This window comes from Mauremys reevesii, linkage group 9 (assembly GCF_016161935.1).
Source record: "Mauremys reevesii isolate NIE-2019 linkage group 9, ASM1616193v1, whole genome shotgun sequence".
NCBI lineage: Eukaryota > Metazoa > Chordata > Testudines > Geoemydidae > Mauremys > Mauremys reevesii.
This window is the reverse complement of record NC_052631.1, coordinates 93,054,861-93,075,829: the sequence shown is the minus strand read 5'-3', so window position 1 is coordinate 93,075,829 and position 20,969 is coordinate 93,054,861. Positions and strand designations below refer to the sequence as shown.

General features: G+C 38.0%; 1 protein-coding gene across 7 annotated transcripts in view; it reads left to right on the top strand.

Annotated features, from left to right (window-relative positions):
• The window catches only part of MTM1 (myotubularin 1), a 56,494-nt gene that overhangs the window by 3,639 nt on the left and 31,886 nt on the right, over window positions 1-20,969 (top strand). For 6 of the 7 annotated variants that reach the window (XM_039489438.1, XM_039489434.1, XM_039489437.1 and 3 more), the window contains exons 2-6: window positions 13,952-14,020; window positions 15,143-15,215; window positions 17,211-17,305; window positions 18,777-18,887; window positions 19,827-19,928. In XM_039489438.1, coding sequence (XP_039345372.1) covers window positions 13,961-14,020; window positions 15,143-15,215; window positions 17,211-17,305; window positions 18,777-18,887; window positions 19,827-19,928 — 441 coding nt within the window. In that variant the 5' untranslated portion in view covers window positions 13,952-13,960. Of the gene's footprint in view, window positions 1-238; window positions 361-13,951; window positions 14,021-15,142; window positions 15,216-17,210; window positions 17,306-18,776; window positions 18,888-19,826; window positions 19,929-20,969 lie in introns of those variants that run through there. The other variant, XM_039489439.1, reaches the window with a different exon arrangement.

Genomic DNA, 20,969 nt, shown 5'->3' with positions numbered 1-20,969 from the left:
GAGTGGCGGTGTGGGAGGTACAGACTACTTCAATGGGATGCAAAGTAGAAAAAAGGGTCTGTCTGGCTTGGAAAGCTGCAGATCATTCCTAACTACATGTGCACATACTGCAAATGTGCTGCTCAGTCTGTTTCCTTTTTTTTCCTTTGCTCCTGTTGTGCGTCTTTCTGTAGCTTGTACAGGACTTCAGACTGAGCAACCTGCCACACCTGAACCTTGTTTGCTGTGCTCGCGTGGCACCCACATCAGCTTTGGAGAGCAACAGTGGATGTTCCCCCACCCCAGCAGTGTATGGCTTTGAATTGAGTGGGGTAATGAGTAGGGGAATCAGAGCTACCAGAGAGTAAATGAAGGTAGGAGGTAAGTAAGGGACAAGTCAGAAAAATGCAAGAGCAGCAAAGGAAAGAACATGAGGATGACAAGGGGTGGTGAGGGAGAGACAGAAAAAAAGAGATGGCACTTTCACGATGTGGCACTGGGGACAGTACTAACAAAAAAAATATTGGGAACCACTGAAGTGCATGCTGCTCTTTCTTGGTGATGTGAAGACAGAGGATATAGCAAGACAGTAAATAAAAGTCAATCTGCAAAAAGCTTACTTCAGCTACATCTGTCATGGCACACACTTCTATTGACTCTGTCTTGTGAGATGTGGCTTCTAATGCTATTGCTAAAAGACATTGTTGGCTCCTTCGTGGCAACCTCTCCAAGCAATTTTTTCAACATAATTTGAAGGAGGAGAACAGTTAGAGAAAGTACTGTTGGAGGCCAATGACAGGAATATGTAGTCTGCACCTTAAGTGACCTTACAGGAGGTCTAATTAACTCTTCAAATGCAGTCCTTTTGAAATTTGGGTAGAAGTTAGAGTTCAGACTACAAAGGAAAATGCTGAAACAGAATGTGAGAAGGAAAGCCTAGGAGCTGGTAAAAATCCTCTCCAAATAAGAGTTGGATTTCCTAGAACATTTTTTCATTCAATACCTGCTCTAGAACAGCAGAGTGTTTTTAATTTAATGTTAATTTTTATTTATTTAAAGCCATTGGTACAATAACATCTTGTCTCCTGGTTCTGGGAGGCATTGGGAGAGTATCTTGTCAAATTTTCCGTTGAGTATTTTCACACTTCTCCTTTGCATAAGAGGCAGCATGGGGAGACTTCTTGTAAAAAATCTACAAGGCCACCACATTCTCGTCCTTTAAATCTCTTTAAAACCTAACAGTGCCATGATGTCTATAATACGCTTGACATTCCTTAGGCAGCTGAAGTACTATGATTGCTGCTTATTATATTAATCATAATTATCTCACTGTTATCTTGTGCACTGTATTGTATCCTCCCTGTTCTCATTTCATACAATTCTGTTGTAAGCTCTTTGTGGCAGGGGTCATTGTCTTGTTATGTATATGTTTGGTGCGTATGAGGAAACTATTGGGAGTGGTTCCAACTCCTTAATAGTGTACCTCTCATGATCAAACTTCTTATTCGTAGTCTCACAGAGAATTGGTGATTTCAGAGGCATTACTACATAGTCCTAAAAGGACAGGCCAGCCTGGAAAAGAGCTTAGTATCAGCACAGAGCAGATAGAAAAGTCTTCTGGAGCTAGAAGTGATACTACTGACAACAGTCCTCCTTATGAGACACGCTCAAGAATCTGCGTACATTAGCGATGAATTTGACTGTCTTCACTTATGTAAACCTACAAGAAGGTCTAAACAAATTAGGAAATTCTGCAGATAGAGCATATATTATTCAGTCAAGCCACATATTAAAGAGCTTTCCACATGAAGGTGGTTTGACTTATCAGGCAATTTGCGCATACTGATCGCTGCATGAATTTTTATCTGCCTTCAAAACTCCAAGGGACTTGGAGCTCCACAGGTAGACGCACTTGACTGAATTTGTGAATTGCTCTTGGTGCAAATGGAATGTCCAATCTGGCAATGGCTACTCTATTCCCATATTGATTAGGCATGCTCTCATGATTTTCTTCAGACCACAATCAGCAGGACCATTCAGACAGTAAGGGTAGAGAAACCATCAATGACATATGTAAACCAAGATGAGCTTAGAATGCTATGGTCTTCTGACCTAGTGGAATTGTTGTTTTATGCAGCTTACCCTACTAAATAGACTATTATTTTCAGGTCCTATTTGGCATCCAAAGCCAGAAACTTTGAACATGACAGTAGCAACTGAAATAAATTTGTTGAGTGAGATAGATATATCTGAATGTGCAAGCAAAGAAAATGAAAGCTTAGTGGAGTTGCTGGTTTTTAAGGAACTGATTTCTAGCCTGTTGTCTTAAGGCTCTTAACTGTATATCTTGAGAGTGACTTTGTTATGAAGAAAATGTTTGTATTTAATTACAAACTTAAAATGTGCTCTCTGACAGCTTTTTTTTTTTTCAGGAGGGGAGTAAAGAGCAAGCAGCATCTGAGGAGGGGCTTCTTTGAGGGGAGGGATGAGAGAAGAGAGAGCAGAAGGTTGGAGCCATGTTGTCTTTACAGGAGTGGGAATGGCGGGGAAGCAAGCAAGTTGCATAGCAGTTGGTGCAGGGATGGGGCCCATAGGAGAGAGAACTAGCAAGAGGAGCAGCAGATGTACTGCAAAAAGGACTGTTAAAAAAAGAAAAAGGAAAAAAAAAAAAAAGGGAAGCCATCGGTTTCCTCTCTAAGCCCAGCAGGGAAGCTGAAGAAGAATCTGAGTAACTTAGAAAGTAAAATTTAGTTGTAGGCACCCAAATCGGGAGCTGCTTTTATGCTTTCAGTGCAGTTTCTTGAGAGAAGACAGGAAGGGGTTAGAGAGGGGAAAAAGACTGTAGGTTTAAACTATGCTATTTCACCTGATTATGTCTCCTTCACATTTTGAAATAGGACATTTGACTCTTAGGCTGAAAACATTTGGATGCTATCGATTTTGGATCTGAAGATGTGGAGAAAGGGGGATTTATCTGTATTTCTTTTATGAATATCATCTTCACTTCAGTTTACGTGTTTGATAGCCTGTCTGATTTAATGGAATTTAAATCAAAGGGAGGCTGTTAGGGGGAAACAAACAGGAAATAATGACAAAGATAAGGCACTGCCAGAGAGAATACCTCTCTGCTTGCATCCGAAGAAGTGGGTATTCACCCACGAAAGCTCATGCTGCAAAACGTCTGTTAGTCTATAAGGTGCCACAGGATTCTTTGCTGCTTCTAGAGAATACCTAGTATCCTCAAGGAAACAATGGGGGAGCTACTAATAGGGAAATGCCTGGCTACAATCCACTGGCTCCCTTGACACCTTCGAGGAGCAGTGGGTACTGTCCGGGGTTCTCTGCTCGGTGTCCCTGTCAGGCTCCCTTCTTTTGACCCTCTGACTGCACTCCTGTACCTGTTCTTTTATTAGTTGTCCCCCGGAATCAGTTGGGTTTTTGAGATCCTGTTGATCCTCCCCTTAGGCTGGGGGGGGTCCTTTAGCAGTGGGCGGGCTTCCGCCTGCCCAGTTCCCAGAAACCCAATAGGTACAATCAGGTTAGCAGGTTAATTTTCTCAGGCCTGTGCCTGGGGTGAAAAGGGCACTAAACTGCCTGGAGAGGACATAACGTAGGGTTGCCAACTGTCTAATTGCACAAACACCATTGCTCCACCCCTGCCCCAAGGGCCCCCCCATCCTCCCTCCCTCCGTCACTTGTTCTCCCTCACCCACGCTCCCTTTCACCGGGCTGGAGCAGGCGGTTGGGGTGTGGGAGGGGGTGCAGGCTAGGGGGTGGGGCTGAGGAGTTCAGAATGTGGGGGGGGCGGCTCCAGAATGAGCCTGGGGTAGGGAGTTGGTGCAGGGGGTATGTGGAGTGCTGGCTCTAGGTGGGAGTTTGGGTTCAGGATGGGGCTTAGAGCTGGGGCAGGAGGTTGGGATGTAGGAGGGAGTGAGGCAGGAGTGCAAGCTCTGGACAATGCTTACCTCGGGCAGCTCCCGGAAGCGACCGGCATGTCCGGCTCCTAGGTGGAGGCGTGGCCAGGTGGCTCTGTGCACTGCCCCTGCCTGCTGGCACCACCCCCGCAGCACCCGTTGGCCACAGTTCCTGGCCAATAAGAGCCGCGGAGTTGGTGCTCAGGGTAGGGTGCAGGGGGAGTGCGTGGAGACCTCCTGGCCGCCCCTGCATCTAGGAGCCAGACAGGCCAGCCCATTCTGGGAGCCACATGGAGCCAGGACAGGTAGAGAGCCTGCCTTTGCTCCACTTACTGGACTTTTGGCCTATTAAAATGTCCCAGATTGCTTTGAACAGTCACCGGGAGATTGAAGCCGATTTCGGTATACTCCCAGCCAATCCGTGAGGGTTGGCAATCCTAGACATAAGAGGGAGAAGCACAGAAATGCTGGTATTTTGGCTAAGTGCAAAACTTGCAAGGAAAGGATCGAGATTAGTTGGGACCAGATGTATATAGACTGTTTTAATCTTTCTCTCGACTTGGCATGTACCTTTGCGTAAATAGATGATACATTTGTTTTGAATAAGTTGTTTTATAGTCACTTTACTCAACCACAGGTCTCAGGCTTCCAGAGACTCATTTCTTACAGATGCCAAATACAGTTGGGTCTGTTGTGTTAACACAGTTGGAAATGGGGGGAGCTGCCACTCCACGAGCTGGTCTGTGAGTGGTAGAATTGAGGGCCTCCACATGGAGAGAGGTGAAAGTAACAAAATTTGTCACTTGAGTGCACTAGAGGGGGGCTGCAATGTGAGTCTAAGGCACTCCTAACAGTGGCAGTACCGTTGGAATGGGGGGGTGCTAACCTGGTGATCCAGTCTAAAGTGGGGTGATCCAGTCTAAAGTGTGGGTAGAGGTCTGACACTTAGGGCTTGTGTACATTTACTGTAAGATCGACATGCAGCGATCGATGCATCGGTGGTCGATTTAGCGGGTCTAGTGAAGACCCGCTAAATCGACTGCGGATCGCTCTCCCGTGGACTCCTGTACTCCACTGGATCGAGAAGAGTCAGGGGAGTCGACAGGAGGGTGTCTCCCATCAACATCGTGTAGTGTGGACCCCGCGTTAAGTAGATCTAAGCTACGTTGACTTGAGTTACACTGTTCACGTAACTCAAATTGTGTAGCTTAGACCAACTTTTCCCAGTAGTGTAGACAAGGCCTTAGAAAGGGTGCCCACAGAGAGACTAGGTAGAGGTCACAGTTCTAACTTCCCACTGAACTATGACAGAAGGGGATCTTAGATTTATTATGCACTTTTGGAAATTGGCTTAATATTTCCTCTCCTGTTTAAAACCTATTGTTGGTGCAGGGGTGCTTTCAGGTTTGCTCATTTTGCCTATGATTTGAGGAATTTTTCTTTTTCATCTGGCATTTTCTCGCTAACTAGCAAGTAAGGGCTGGTGGCCTGCAGCAGTGAGTGTGTATACCAGTGATACTTAAATTGCCTTCTTTGTTTCTATAGTTCTTGATGACTGTTTGTTGTATCATTGGCATTTAAATTTGAAAATCTTGAAATTTCTTGAAGCTGAATATCACAACTTTGAGTGTATTGTTTTAACATCATTCTTTACTTCTCTCAGTGTTTAATTTGCAGGTACAATCTGCCTTGACAGTTTAACCTCTTATATGAGAACCATTATTTTCTTTTTAAATATGCATAAACAGAATGGTTTAAACCTTCTATTGGCACTTTTAAAATATTTTGATACTTCATCCTATACTATATTACAAGGATATTGGAACTCTTCTACATGTTTTCATACTCTGCTTATTTTTCTGCAGCTTCCTTTAAACTTTTTGTGACATTTGAAATTCATCTACCTTATTGCTCTCTTAATCTGGTATGGTTGACCATATCCCCTCTGTGTTAAGGGAAACTTGTGGATTTCACTGATCATTTTAAGATCATGGATAAGATTGTTTCTGCTTGTCCTGATTTATTTATTCAGTTTTGTATTCTGCTTTCTAGTCCTGACTTCAGATTTTTTGCTTTTATCTTTTGTTAATAAGCACTCACTCTCTTAGCTTAATTTTAACTGAATTCTTCCATGTGAGAGCAATCTCCCTAGATTTCTGCTCTTCCCTACATGTTTATATCTGTATATGTCTTTTGCACAGTTTTGGAGGCTAGTATTATATACAAAAAATCCAACTCTGCCAAGAGACACTGACGTTGTTTTTTGTCCTTTATATTTTATTATTGGAGACATGAACATCTTTTTCTTATTTCATCTGCAAGTTGTTATATAGGTTGTACAGACTTTTATGTGTTATAGTAACTCTAAAATCTTCTTATGTGCAACTGTTTTTCCACTTATATTTTTCTTTTTATATTCTTTGTTTCCATACTTATATATATCTGCACTGCTCTGTATTTGCCACTTATATTCAAGATAACAAATTATTTTAATCTATCTGGCTTCATTGTTTCTCGTTGTTTGCTATAATTTTTCATTTTAAATCATGTGCAAACATGGAAATATTGATTTCAGTACCATCATCTTTATTTATATGACAAAACTGCAGATCCATTGCAAATCTTAAATAAGTAACTTAATAACATGGGAAATATCTCTTTCTTGAGTATTGTGTTAGTCTGATGTTACTTGCCTTCATCTCTGATGCAACACTTTCAGTTGTTGTCTGAAAATATAAGTAGACGATTCGTATGTTTTTCATACCAGAAATTTGACAGGTCTTCAGATATTAACTTTTTTTTTTTTTTACACAAAGAATGATTTTGGGCAGCTTGGAGTGCAAATATTTGGTATCATCATGTATCGTCACTGATGGATTCATATTGTAGACATTATGATGAGATAAACTATCAGACTGTTTCTCTTTTTTCACCTTATAATTACTAAAAGTGATCCTGGTTTAAGTAAATGTTCCCCATCCTGTTTAGTCACCTCTAGTATTTATTTCTGTGCATATAATTGACTTCACTATAGTTGCCTATGTCACTTGTGATGAGCCATAATGTCATCCTTTCCTCATGTTACCACTCTACCAGAAGCTTCTGGAAATATGTCTTTGATAGCTGATGGTTTAGTGTAATTTCTAGGGCTCTCAAGCGATTAAAAAAATTAATCGCTGTAAATGTGCAATTAAAAATATTAATCACAATTAATTGCGTGATTAATCACAGTGTTAAACTATAATAAAATACCATTTATTTAAATATTTTGGATGTTTTCTACATTTTCAAATATATTGATTTAAATTACAATGCAGAATACAAAGTGTACAGTGCTCACTGTATATTTTATTACAAATATTTGCACTGTAAAAAAAACCAAAAGAAATAGAATTTTTCAATTCCCCCATTACAAGGACTGTAGTACAATAAGATGAACTTACGAATGTAGAATTACATACAAAAAATCTGCATTCAAAAATAAAACTATGTAAAACTTTAGAGCCTACAAGTCCACTCAGTCCTACTTCTTGTTCAGTCAATTGCTCAGACAAACAAGTTTGTTTACATATGCAGGAAATAATGCTGCCTGCTTCTTGTTTACAGTGTCACCTGAAAGTGAGAACAGGCGTTCTAATGGCACTGTTGTAGCCGGCGTCGCAAGGTATTTATGTGCCAGATGGGCTAAGGATTCATATGTCCCTTCATGCTTCAGCCATCATTCTAGAAGACATGGGTCCATGCTGATGACGGGTTCTGCTTGATAATGGTCCAAAGCCGTGCGAACCAATGCATGTTCATTTTCATCATCTTAGTCAGACGCCACCAACAGAAGGCTGATTTTCTTTTCTGGTGATTTGGGTTCTATAGTTTTCACATCGGAGTGTTGCTCTTTTAAGACTTCTGAAAGAATGTTCCACAACTCCTCCCTCTCAGATTTTAGAAGACACGTCAGATTCTTAAACTTTAGGTCGAATGCTGTAGCTATTTTTAGAAATCTAACATTGGTACCTTCTTTGTGCTTTGTCAAATCTGCAGTGAAAATGGGTCATCATCCGAGACTGCTACAACATAAAATATATGGCAGAAAGCGGGTAAAACAGAGCAGGACACATACAATTCTCCCCCAAGGAGTTCAGTCACAAATTTAATTAACACATTTTTTTTTTAATGAGCATCTTCAGCTTTAAAATATGTCCTCTGGAATGGTGGTCAAAGCATGAAGGGGCATATGAATGTTTAGCCTATCTGACACGTAAATACCTTGTAATGCTGGCTACAAAAGTGCCATGTGAATGCCTATTCTCACCTTCAGGTGACATTGTAATTAAAAAGCGAGCAGCATTAGCTCCCATAAATAAACTTGTTTCTCTAAGCCAGTGGTCCCCAACTTTCTTTGTCTGGCAAGTGCCAGACGACGAGCCATGGAGGACCATGGCGGCGGATGAGCATCAGCCGAAATGCCGCCGAAATTTGGCGAGGGCCGCCTCTGGATGATGCTATTTGTCGGCAGTGAACATAATCACTGCTGAAAAAAATCTACAAAAATCCAATACTTTTCCTTTTAGTATTCAGAAAGAAAATGTCTCTCTCCACACCAAATTGTTTGATCTTCTAACTGTCATATTGGTGTATTCCTATTTTTTCTTCATCCCAAAGACTATAGAGGTGTATTAAGTATATATTTTACTAAATAAGATTTCATTCATTTATCCTATTTGCATATTCTGAAACTAAATCTAGTAAGGAATTACTATAAATGAATGAAGAATCAGTAGCAATTAAGTAGCAAAGAAACATCTTATATGAAGTGCTTCATGGTAATATAACTGCCATTAAGGTGCTATGACTTTTTAAAAGCCATTGTTTTTCTGTTCTAATCAATGATAGTGGCTTAAGAATAAGTATCTGTAAAGGAGCAAATGCTATGTTATCAATAACTTACACTAATTACACAACATTTGTTGTAAGTATGCATGCCTCAATGTAATACTCAAATGTAATTTGAATAAAGTTAAATTGATATGTTGGGTATAAAGTGACTTTAAATGTGTCCACATAAGGGTTTGCACAACTATAATATCGATTTAAATACCGATTTTAGTTAAACAGTAATTCTCGTATATAGATAAGGCTTTAGAAGACTCATCAGTGTCAAAGGATCCTTAATTGGATCCTGGACCCCAAATGAGTCAAATCACTCTTGTTAGGACTCCAGTGATCCAAATTTGGCTCACTGGGCATTAGATCCTAATAACGGAGTTGTTGGTGGTTTCCAAACCTTTTAAGAGTCCTAGTGCAGGGGTTCTCAAACTGGGGGTTGGGACCTTTGAGGGGGTTACGAGGTTATCACATGGAGGGTTGTGAGCTGTCAGCCTCCACCCCAAACCCCGCTTCACCTCCAGCAATAGGTTTATTATAGTGTTAATTAAAAACACTTCCTTATATATTTTATAAGGGAGAGGGTCACACTCAGTGGCTTGCTATGTGAAAGAGGTCACCAGTACAAAAGTTTGAGAACCACTGTCCTAGTGAGCTTTGCAAATTCTTGAGGGGAGCTGCCAGACTTTATAAGGGGGTGATTAGGTGTTCAGGAAAAGGTTGAATGCCTCTTGCTCTCTTCTTCACTTCTGCAGATCTCCCAAGTTCTTTAGGAAGGGTGACAAAACGAGAGGATTGAAGGGAAGTTGAGGTTTTGCCCTCTTGTGGACCTCCTGCAATTTGCGGGAGGGAAGAAACCCCGCAAGGAGCCTCAATAGTCACTCCCAATCCATGATCTTTGAGTGGGCTTGACAAGCTACTCTCAAGGCTTAGGACCAGATTTTTAGAGGTATTTAAGTCCTAAAGATGCAGTTAGGTACCTGTAGGCACTTTTGAAAATCCCATACCACCAAACTCCTCTTGAAATCACTGGGGGTTCGGTGCCTCCGTGATTTTGAAAATTCCACTGGGTGCCTAGACTGCATCTTTAGGTGCCTGAATACCTTGTAAAAATCGGGCCTTTGGTGCCTGCTTTTTCAAGCTCTGAGGAAGCTTGGTGAGGCCCCAACCTTATGACCTTAGGCAGAGCTAGTATAGGTATAGTTTTTTGTTTTTTAATGAAAACTTAGCTCCAAATAATTTTTTAGGTCATCTGAACCATCATCCTCTCTCAATGTTACTATATCATGTTTTAATAAAACTTGTAATAAGACTTTAAACAACTATGTCTTAAATCTGGTTGCTAGATCTCAAGTACATTAAGTAAAAGTACACTTTGTATCTTCTTTTTTCTCTCGCTGCACAGTGGCTGGGGGGAGAATGTACCAACTATTTAACATACTATGTATTTAGGATGTCCTAATACAGCAGTTCTTTGTATGATTCATTTAAAATTTTTCACAGAAAAATTGTGTGTCTGCCCAAGAGCTAACCTACCAACTTTGAGGGTTGTATTTTTTCATGGGTTTGTGTTGTGCAGTGTATTTGTGAGGGATTTGCGGGGACAAGGGGGACGATCAAAACTGGTTCACTTGAAAATTTCTTACTATGGAGCTACTGCTGTTGCTGCATAATAATTAGAAAGTTGAAACTATTTTAGGACTATGATGGAGTATGCCTTTGGACTCTGCAGCAATATCACTTTGGCAGTTTGCCAGAAACAACTCTTCTAATCTGTTCCACAGAAGAAAAGAAATCAATGTTTTAAAGGGAAATGTTTAATGTGAGATTTAAAAACCTTTTCTGAAAATCAGTTAGTTATTCTAGTCTGAAGAAAAAAAACAGTATTGGGTACTTCTTGAATTGGCAGGTACTGTAAATGAGAACTTGATCTGTTCAAGTAGATCTTAATTTAGAATTTTGTTCATTATCTTATTTCTTCATAAAGTCTTACGCAAAGTTTAATTTTCTTGGCTATAGTTTACATATAAAGTTAAGGGTAATGAAGAACTACTTAGTTTGGTGGTAAGATCTTATCTGATATTAATAGCTTTGAAGAAATTCAGTTTTTGCCATTTCTGGCAATTGGAAATGAAACTGAATTATTTGACTATTGTTCTGTGACTATATATGAACATGTTTCACTTCTTTGTATCTTTTGAAATAGATAGATGTCAGCAAATGATTTTGTTCCTATCATTACTGAGATCATCACTGAAATAGCTAGAAAAACGAGGCTTATGAAGTATTGACAAATAGATTTCCTAAAAGTGTTTGTGCCGTATGTTCTACTTTGTGTAGCAAACATACTTTTTTGCTCCATTGCAAGGTGTACTAGAAAACTTGAGTTTTTCAGTGGGCTGATGGGATGAAAGCAGTTTGGGTTTTTTTGTACTGCTGTGTATCAAGGTTTTATAACCATAAATTAGCAAGTATCTAGTAGACTTTTTTCTCCATTCAGTGAACCTCTGCATAAATACAAAGAAAGTAATGGGACAAAAATTATAAGGCCTGTCCTGTGAATTTGATGACTGGGTTTTAGCTATGCAATTCAACTTGTACAGCTACATACAGCCCCAATCAACTCTGTGTGCCTGTAATATAAGAGGAACTGTTGTCCAGTGGCCAGGCAAGGGAATTGAGGGGTTTAGGATTCCTTCAGTCTGTTGCAGTTCCACTACTAATTTGCTGTGATCTGAACAAGTCACTTGCCCTTTCTGTGCCTTCGTGCACTCATTTTCTATGCTAGATGCCTACCTACCTCATATGGGTGGTATAAGACTTAACTTACATTTGTATAGTTTCTAATATAAGATGCTAAATAAATGCATATTATTGTTCGAGAAGAAATAAGGAGCTCTGAGCTCTGAATTACATGATTTTTGTAACTAAAATCTCAGTCTTAATGTTGTATTTAACTTCCCTCACCGTTTAAAAAATAAACTTGTAACTGAATATCTTTTTTAAGGGGGATTTTAGTAAATGCTCAGGTATCTTTGTGAACATCTGTATGTGAAATGGCTTAATGCACAGTCTTTCTTCTTATTTTAATAAAAATAAACTTGAACCAAGAATAAGTACAAAAAAATCAGTTAAAAGCCAGTTTTACTTTAAAGAAAATAGTTTCAGCCATTTGACGGTTGAGTATTCAAATATACACAAATGACTGCATTATGATTTAGAAAAGGTTGCAAACTTGTGTTCAATATTTTTTATACTATGAAAATTTGTCTGAAAATGTGCTAGTTCCAAGCCACCTTCTCTCACTCCTAGAGGCCTTTTCTATTATTAAATCAATACAACTGTGGTTTCTGAGGTATTGTCTGCTGAATACTAGGAACAGTTCGTCCTGAAGGTGGCACAAATAGATACACCACACTTATGTTTTAGAACAGTACACTCAATTTATTTTCCTATGAAACATGGCAAAGGCATTAGAACTGCCTCAGCACTTGGTATGTTCCAAATTGTAAGTTTTAAAACAAAATAGTTCCTCAGTTTCATGAGTCCAAAGATAAGGTGGTTCTTGAGCTCAACTGGCTAAATGTTTAAATTGAATAAAAATCCAAAATCACTTCTGGGTCACAACCAAAGCAAGTTTTTGGAGAAAGTTGAAACAGAAAGAGATCTAGGAAGGAAGTGATGCTTTGATATGACAGTGTTAAACAAGCTGAATCAAAAGATTATTTTTTCCTCATGTTTTCATTTGGAATATTAATGGGTTTCTATTTGTTTTCTGAAGGTGTGTTTTTATACTTTCCACTATTTTTTTGCTAAGCCATAAATCATGGCAGCATAAAATAATTTAAATAGACATGTAAATAAATTGAATGTTAGGATTCCTATTTTTGCCTGCTCTTATTCAAAAGATAAGCCAGTGAAGTTCACAGGTAGTTCTATTTCACCCTTGTGCTCCCCCTGCACTGGAGTGCTTTTCCTGTACAGTCACAACAGTTTCAAAACAAAATAGGGTCACAATTCTAAACTGCTGGTATCACTTCTGCCTGTTTCACACTGCTGCGGCATCATTGGTATCATGCTATTGTGCAGAAGCAGTGGTAGATTAAACCAAGTGACAAAAAGGATCATTTCAAAAGTCTGTAGGAAAAAAGCCATGGTGTGTTTATCCATGGACACAACATCGTTGATTCAGGCTGTAATAAGAGCAATCTTTTGGTTTTATTATCTAAAAGCCACAACCTTTCAAAAGACTGCTTTCAGTTAATAGTTAATCTTAAGGAAAGGTGTCACTGGTAGAAGAAAAATATGTTACTGGAAAATAGTCTTGCACCTCTGCCCATCTGAGGTTAAAGCAGACAGGTTCCCGTTCTGCAAAAATCAGAAAAAATAAACTGAAGCTTGCTTTATGCTGTAAATCCTGAAATGGCACACTTTTGTCTTTAATCAAAACCAGCTTTTTAAACTTCAATTGAAAGGAAAAAAAAAAAAAGAAAAAAGCAGCCTCTTCATTTAAATGCATCAAGGCTACTCTGATCAAGAAAAAGACAGCAAACTCCCCCTGCTGGTGGCGTCACGGACGCGTCAATTTGAGGAAGTTGGGATTGTGTTTTCTGACTATAAAAATACTGGGGAATTCCTTCTGTTTTTCCCACTCTGGTCTCTCAATCTTTCTGAAACACTTCTGAGTAAACTTATAAGCTTAAATTTTAAGGTCTGTGTGATAAATGCCAGTTAATTTAATTTTGTTCCCTGTATTCCTAAATGAAAGTTTATAATATAAACCTTCAGGTGACAGATTACGAGGGTATATGTTTCTACTGTGTAGCAGAACACAATAGCTAAGTATGCTGAGTTATTTACTCCATTAATCACATTTTAAAAATACCCAGAATATATAATATGGACTCCAGGGACTTTTGTTTGGAGCTGTGGGAAGGAATTAAAAAGAAAACTAGTATATTATTATTTTATTATTTTTGGAGGCTTTAAAATATTGTGATTAATTGAATGAGTAAAACATGAGATTGCAAGGCATTTTAGAATAAATCTATATATCTGAAATTTTAATAACTTGTTTTTGCAAACGTTCAAAGCCTGTTCTCTCCTGTTCTTACATCTAACTTCTGTATAATATATGCAGTCTAGCTGAAGTCTTCCAATATCTGCTTTCTCATCAGATCCCCAGTATGGCCTCCTCATCACCTAAATATAATTCAAACTCCTTGGAGAGCTCGTCAATTAAAAGGGTGAGTGTAGCTTCTTCTGTATTATTGTGGCTATGTATTTTTTTTCACTTTTTAACTCAGGTATCCCAAGGGTCATTAGCTTTCAGGTTCTTGAGCACAAAACTGAATATTTATTGAGTAACTTCTATTATTCTTTACTGTATAAATTATTTCTATTTCCAAAGTTGAAATGTAACTTGAAACAACAATAAACTGTAAGATTGAAGCATCAACCTGTGAAAACAAAGAAATTTCTTATCCCAGGTTTCTATAGCACCCGAAAGTCAATCCTGTTTCAATTTGCAAATTGCTATGCACTTTTTCTAGTATTGCTGAATGTTGTAATTTTGTTACTATTCAGCTCTTTTTGTCTTTAGAAAAATTCTGTAACACGATTAATAAACAAGTTGTATCTTACCACACGTAGTAGCTGGCCCACTTTGAGATTAAACATAGTTACCTAAAGATAGAGTGCAGTTTAGTAGACAGTACTTTTCGTCACAAGTATTGGGAGAGGAAGTATTTTTATTTTATTTATTTTAGCTTGATTTATTCTGAGGCAAATAGATGCTGCTTCTTCATTACTTGGTGGACTGTGTATCCTTGCACTTAAATAGCATAATAGAAGTTTGTTTACTTGCTGTTTAAAAGTATTTCTCACTAGCTTCTACAGAAATACTTCTGTTGAACTACAGCCTTGTCACTCACTGTTCTCTTAAAATCTTTATTAAAAAATATAAGTGCCAAATGTGTCTAATAGTGAGATGAACATTTTGCTTATATAACTATTTGAAAAGTGGGACAGATTTTTAAACTCTTGAACTAAGCAACTCTGATGAATAACTTTTATTCCAGACAACTGGAAGCTACAAAACCTTTCGAGACATTGAGATGTAGACATTTTATTCCAGTTAAATGCAAAAATTATTTTTGAATATTTCTTTAACAAATAACATTAAGCACAGAGTTGAATTATAATTTTAGGGGTTCCTTATTGTTTTGCTTTGCTATGTCAGTTCCTGTACTGAAGTTCCTATTCCTTTATGTACTGGATATTTCATGTTTTAAAACAGTTTATAGCTATAAGATTTGAAAGAGTTGCACCAAGTGTGAATTTGTTTTTATACCAACCTTTCTCTTTAGATCCCAAAAGATGGAACTAAATGGGAACAAAATGAGGAAATACCGCGTCTACCAGGAGAAACTAGCATCACAGGTAAAAAATTATCATTGAACAATCTAACCTAGTGCATATTGAAGGATTAGTAGGCCATATATATTAGTTTCATCTCTGCAGTGTTGTGAATTTGTAGTGGAGTAACTTTTACTGAACTCCCATAAAAAAACATTTTATTTTAAAGAACATTCAAGGTTGTTGAAGTCTGACTTCCACCCAGTGCAAACCCTTAAATGTAAGGAAATGCCAAGGTAAGGGTAACCTCTTAGTTGTAACTTACTGCCCATACAGCATGTTTGCAATGACAGGACTCCCACACTCCCTTTTTATATGCTGCAGATAACACATCAATCTCCCTCACACAATAATGTGCAACTTTAACTACAACTTCAGCAACATTAGCATGTGTCCGGGTTGACTTGTGCCCACCTGCCAGGTGTTGTCCTGTTGTATTAGGGAAGTATGATATTGTAGTGAAGGTTTTTGCATTGCAGCGTAAGGAAGACTGTATGTAGTGTTTCCTTATGTGTTGGAGACCGAAGGCTGGTCGTTGTGAAGGTGTGGAGTCTATCCCCCTCAGTGGAAATGTGCTGTGTGGGTGTTCGGGTCCCATTAAAAGGAGTCCTTTAGCTTGACATTTCTTTGGGTATGTCTACACAGCAACTAAACACCCACGGCTGGCCCATGCTAGCCGACTTGGGCTTGTGGGGCTCGGGCTGCAGGGCTGTTTAATTGCCATGTAGGCTTCTGGGCTCAGGCTGGAGCCCAGGCTCTGGGACCCTTCCACTTCTCCGGGTCCCTGAGCCTGTGCTGGAGCCCAAGCCTGGAAGTCTACATAGCAATTAAACAGCCCCATAGCCAGAGCCCCGCAAGCCTGAGTTGGCTAGCATGGGCCAGCCAGGAGTGTCTAGTTGCTGTGTAGACATACTCTGTGTCTAATGGTTTGTTTTGGAAAGATATCGCACTTATGAAAACCTTAACTGGTTTTAAATATTTTTTTTAATGTGAATTTTCTAGATTTTTAATAGAGCAAGTGAAGGAGGGAATGGGGGCAGAGTAGATTGGGGGACGAGGAGTGGCTTCCTGGATTTTCCCTATGTTGTTAGTGTACTACAGAATGAGTGGGAATTCTTGATGTGGGGGGTGGGTGGGGAGAGTGGACCAGGGGAATAAGTGGGGAGAAAAATGGATGTACTGCACAATGACATCTGTGTTTAATTAGAGCAGTAATAACTACTATAAGATTTCTTCACAAAGCTTATGATAGATCTTAAGAGCACTTATTTGTATATGTAGTAGTATTTCCTGCATTGTAGATGCCCTCACTAATTGGTAGTAGCGGTACTGATGTATTTAGAGTGCCTCCAGGGCTCCAGTATTTGCAGTATAGGCTTCCCTGTGAACTGTTCTTTGGCTCTGGTCAAAGTGAAATTGAGTAGTTCTCTCCAGGATGAACTGTTAATGATGAGCCCCTACACACCTTTACAAATAGAACTGTGTACTTTGACACAAGAGAACTTATTGCAGAGCATCAAAAGATGAAACAATATCAACATTAAGAATGTGTTCACTTTGGAATCTTAAAGGAACAGTCCAACAGCTATAAAAGAGAGATTTTAAATCTGTCACTTCCTCATGTTTGTGTAGTTCTTTCACACGGCAGTGAGGAAGAGGAAAATACAGATGTAGTCAGAAATCAACAGACTCGGGGCGCGTGTAGAATCTGAAACATTCAGCTTTTTTTCTAAATGTCTATTAATTAACATGTAAAAGTTTTCCCCTCATGCAGATCCTTCTCTTAATAAATTTGTATTATTAGTACAGTCATCCTTTTTAAGTATGTATTATGAGTACAGTCATCCGACGAAGTGGGTATTGACCCACGAAAGCTCGTGCTCCAATACGTCTGTTAGTCTATAAGGTGCCACAGGACTCTTTGATCCTTTTTATTGCTTCTTATTAGTGTTGTCCTTAACTCCTAAATTATGCTTTTTTCATAATGTTTTAAAGGTAAATGCTGTTTCTCATTTACAGACAAGGAAGTTATCTACGTATGTCCATTTAATGGTGCTGTTAAAGGAAGACTGTATGTTACAAACTACAGACTATACTTAAGAAGTGTGGAACTAGTGAGTAGTGTGTGTAAACATTTTCACAATGCAAATCTGAATAACTGAAGACCAGTAATGAGATGCAGTTGTTTGTTGTTGTTTTGGTCCCTTCTGGCCTTGAAATCTATGAATCTCTGCCTGTGGAACAGCACTGGTGGGGGAATAGCAATGGCTGTTCAAGAAATTATGGATGCAAAACAGAATAAAACTAAATCATGGGCGGCTGTGTTGTGATCAGACTCAAGGTTTTAGAACCCTTGAACTGAGATCATTGCGATCTCAGACAGTTTTTATTACTTGGATGCAAAAAGTTGGCAATATTTAGATGCAGAAAAAGTGGGCAATTTTCCTCTTCAGTGCTAAAGTTCATTGCTGTGACAATAGTTTTACATTGCCAATACAAGAGTAATTTATTCCTGCAGCAGAGTTCATGTGAAGAAAAATAGAGCTGTCACGAAAAAGATTTGCATTGTTAGCAAAAGGAAGGTGATATTCAGTTAAGATAGTAGCAAAAATATTAGCTTTTAATAATCAATATGGTATTAATTTTACTGCAGAAATCTTTAATTTAAAAAAGTTAGTATATAATTTTTCAGGTTTCATTGTCTTAACTTAGTTTGTACTCTTACAAATGAATGCAGGCAAGATTGTGGTGTTGCCTTTGAAAGATGAAAACGATTTTCTCAGATATCTGTGCAGTCATTTATCATTTCAAACATTAACAGAAAATTACAAACTAGCTCAACTTATTTTAAAGCTATATTTTTTCTTAATTATATGAATATTAACACTTTTGAGAATGAATCTATTTGTCAGACAGATCCAAGCCAATAGTTTAGCACCTCTGGATAACTAGCTATATTCTTCTCAGTTCACTGATTTCTATTCTACCTACAATTAGACAGTCAGAGCTAATGTAATGTCACTACAAGGTGTCTTCTATGCTTTTTCCTCTTTTCCTGCTTCATCAATATCTTGAGTGAAATGAGACACAAATTGGCAGTTCCTGAAAAAATCAGATAGGCAGGGATGTAGCATAACTTCACAATTTTTCAGCATACATTAAAGGTAATAAAGGTAATAATTGGAGATATAATCTCCTCTAGAGAGAAAGGAGGACCTTGAAGTCAAGTCCAGCCCCCCCCCCCCCAACTAGCAGGACCTTTTTTTTTTTTTCCATCCCTGCCTGGCCTCCTCAAGGATTGAACTCACAACACTGGGTTTAGCAAGCCAATGCTCAAACCACTGAGCTATCCCTCCTCCCCCCCCATTAATCATTGCTGGGGGGAGAACTTATCACCAAGTCGGTTTTGGGTCTGCATTGTAAAGTTAGAGCAAGAAACAAACTCATTTACAGGATACATGACACCTGCTATCTATATTTTATGACTATAATAGACTACATATCTTGTGATTTTAAATAAGTTTTGTATGAAGCTTAATGGCAGTAATACTGTATTTACTTTTATATTTTATCTTTTCCTTCCAGGATCCAGTTGTGATATTAGATGTTCCTCTGGGTGTAATTGCAAGGATTGAGAAAATGGGTGGAGCTTCAAGTAGAGGAGAAAATTCCTATGGACTAGATATTACTTGTAAAGTAAGATTTGCAACAATTCATTAAAAAAAGAGAATTCATGGATGTCAATTTTTTATTGCATACATCTTTTGCAGAAATTAGAAAACAAAGTATTTTGTTCATCCAACAATCAATGGGATTTTAATCACTTTTATGAAACAAGGCCATAATTCATGCACCTATAGTTCCTTATTTTATGGACCCTAAAGGTCATTAATATATTATTTTATATATTTCTTAAAAGACCCACCCATTGTCTTATAGGAAGGGTCAAATAGTTGTACTGGGTTTCATTGCCAGAAAAAGGACCTTAACCCAAAGGTGCAGGCATACTTGTAAAACAATACATCCGTTTTCTTAAGTCTCACAAGATTTGTGGCTATGTATATTGCCACAGAAAATATGGTCATGAGTGGAGTTCCTTTTTGATAATCCAGGAGTCCTTTATATAACTCTTGAATGGAATATGTAAGCCACAGAGTCTGTTCTCCACAGTAACATGCAAATTTCTTAATTTTAAAGTTAATCAAGAGGAAACGTCTGAGGACAGTGTAGTCTAGACAGCTTGTTAGCAAAGTACTCACGTTATAAACATAGAATAACTCATAATCCACAAACATTCAGTAGCCCATGAGACTTGCTAGAGAATCAAATAATATTGGTTCTGACAGTTTTAAACCAAAGAGGAGGAGCACCAGTATTGCACGGTAAGGTAAAACTCTCTATTCCAATCATATGTTGCATGTGAAGTTATAAAATTCTTTATACCCTAAAATAAAGTACCTTTTTTTTTTAACACCATAAAGTAGGAGATGTCTTTAAAATGAACATTCATATTTGTTTTTGATACATTGAGTACATTCTAAATCATGTTAATCATATAATACAGTATTTATAAACAAAGTAAAGATACTGTATTACTTTGCTTCTTTTTTAAAAAGGTAATTGTCCTCATTTTAGGATATGAGAAATCTACGGTTTGCACTGAAACAAGAAGGTCACAGCAGAAGAGATATATTTGAAATCCTTACAAAACATGCTTTTCCCCAGTCACATAATTTGGTAAGTTAGCACTATTGTACTGTTTAATCCCTTTTTTAAATGCAGAATTATTTCCTCACCATTCTCAATTAATCTCTGTATCTGGTGACAGGCACTGTAGATGCATAGAATTATAGGACTGGAAGGGACCTCGAGAGGTGCTCTAGTCCAGTCCCCTGCATGACTACTTAAAAAAAGAATCACTACCCCATGCCTAATCTATACAGAAGAGCTGTATTTCTTGAAATTCATTTATATTAAGATCTTTGCCATTTAAAAACATCCAAGTATATCTATTATTATTAAGTACATATACTTGTATCTTCCCAATCCCCTGTGACCCATACAGTTGTTATCATTGCTGGTCAGAAAACATGAGAAGTTACATCTTTCCTGGTCATGTTAATAAAAAACTATTTAAGCTGCTTGATTTCCCCCTCCTCCCCCCAAACATTGAATTGTTTGGCAGTCTCCAAAGCAATCAGAGTTCCTTGGTATTGCTGAAAATATGATTTCATAGAATAAAGCTGAAATTTGTGGGCAAGCACTCCATAATGTAGACTCCTCTTAGGCATTTTGGAATAAAATATTTGAGTGAATGAAATTTTGTATTATGCAAAAAACAAAAACAAACCCTATGAGGGACAAGGATTGTATAACTTCTGCTTGGGAAATAAAATAAATGCCACTGCAGGTTTAAGCTTAGAAAAGTTGCTTTCATATTTCATAAGCTAATATATATATATATATATATATATATATATATATATATATATATATATATATATATATATAAATTATGTATGATGGATCAATTGGTATAATTATAACAACTTTTTGCTTAACATTTAGCTCCCCTGCTCTGTTTCCTCCCTGGTTAACAATATTTAGTGCTCTAATAAAATGTAAAGCACAACCAGCCTTTGAAACTTACAAGTTACAGGTAAATGAGTGCACATTTTGCAAGAAAATAAAATTTCTGAGACAAATGGTAATTCTAAGTGCTTTACTTGTAAAGCCTTATTGCCCTGTATTCTGAGTCGGTTGCTTAGTTACCATCCT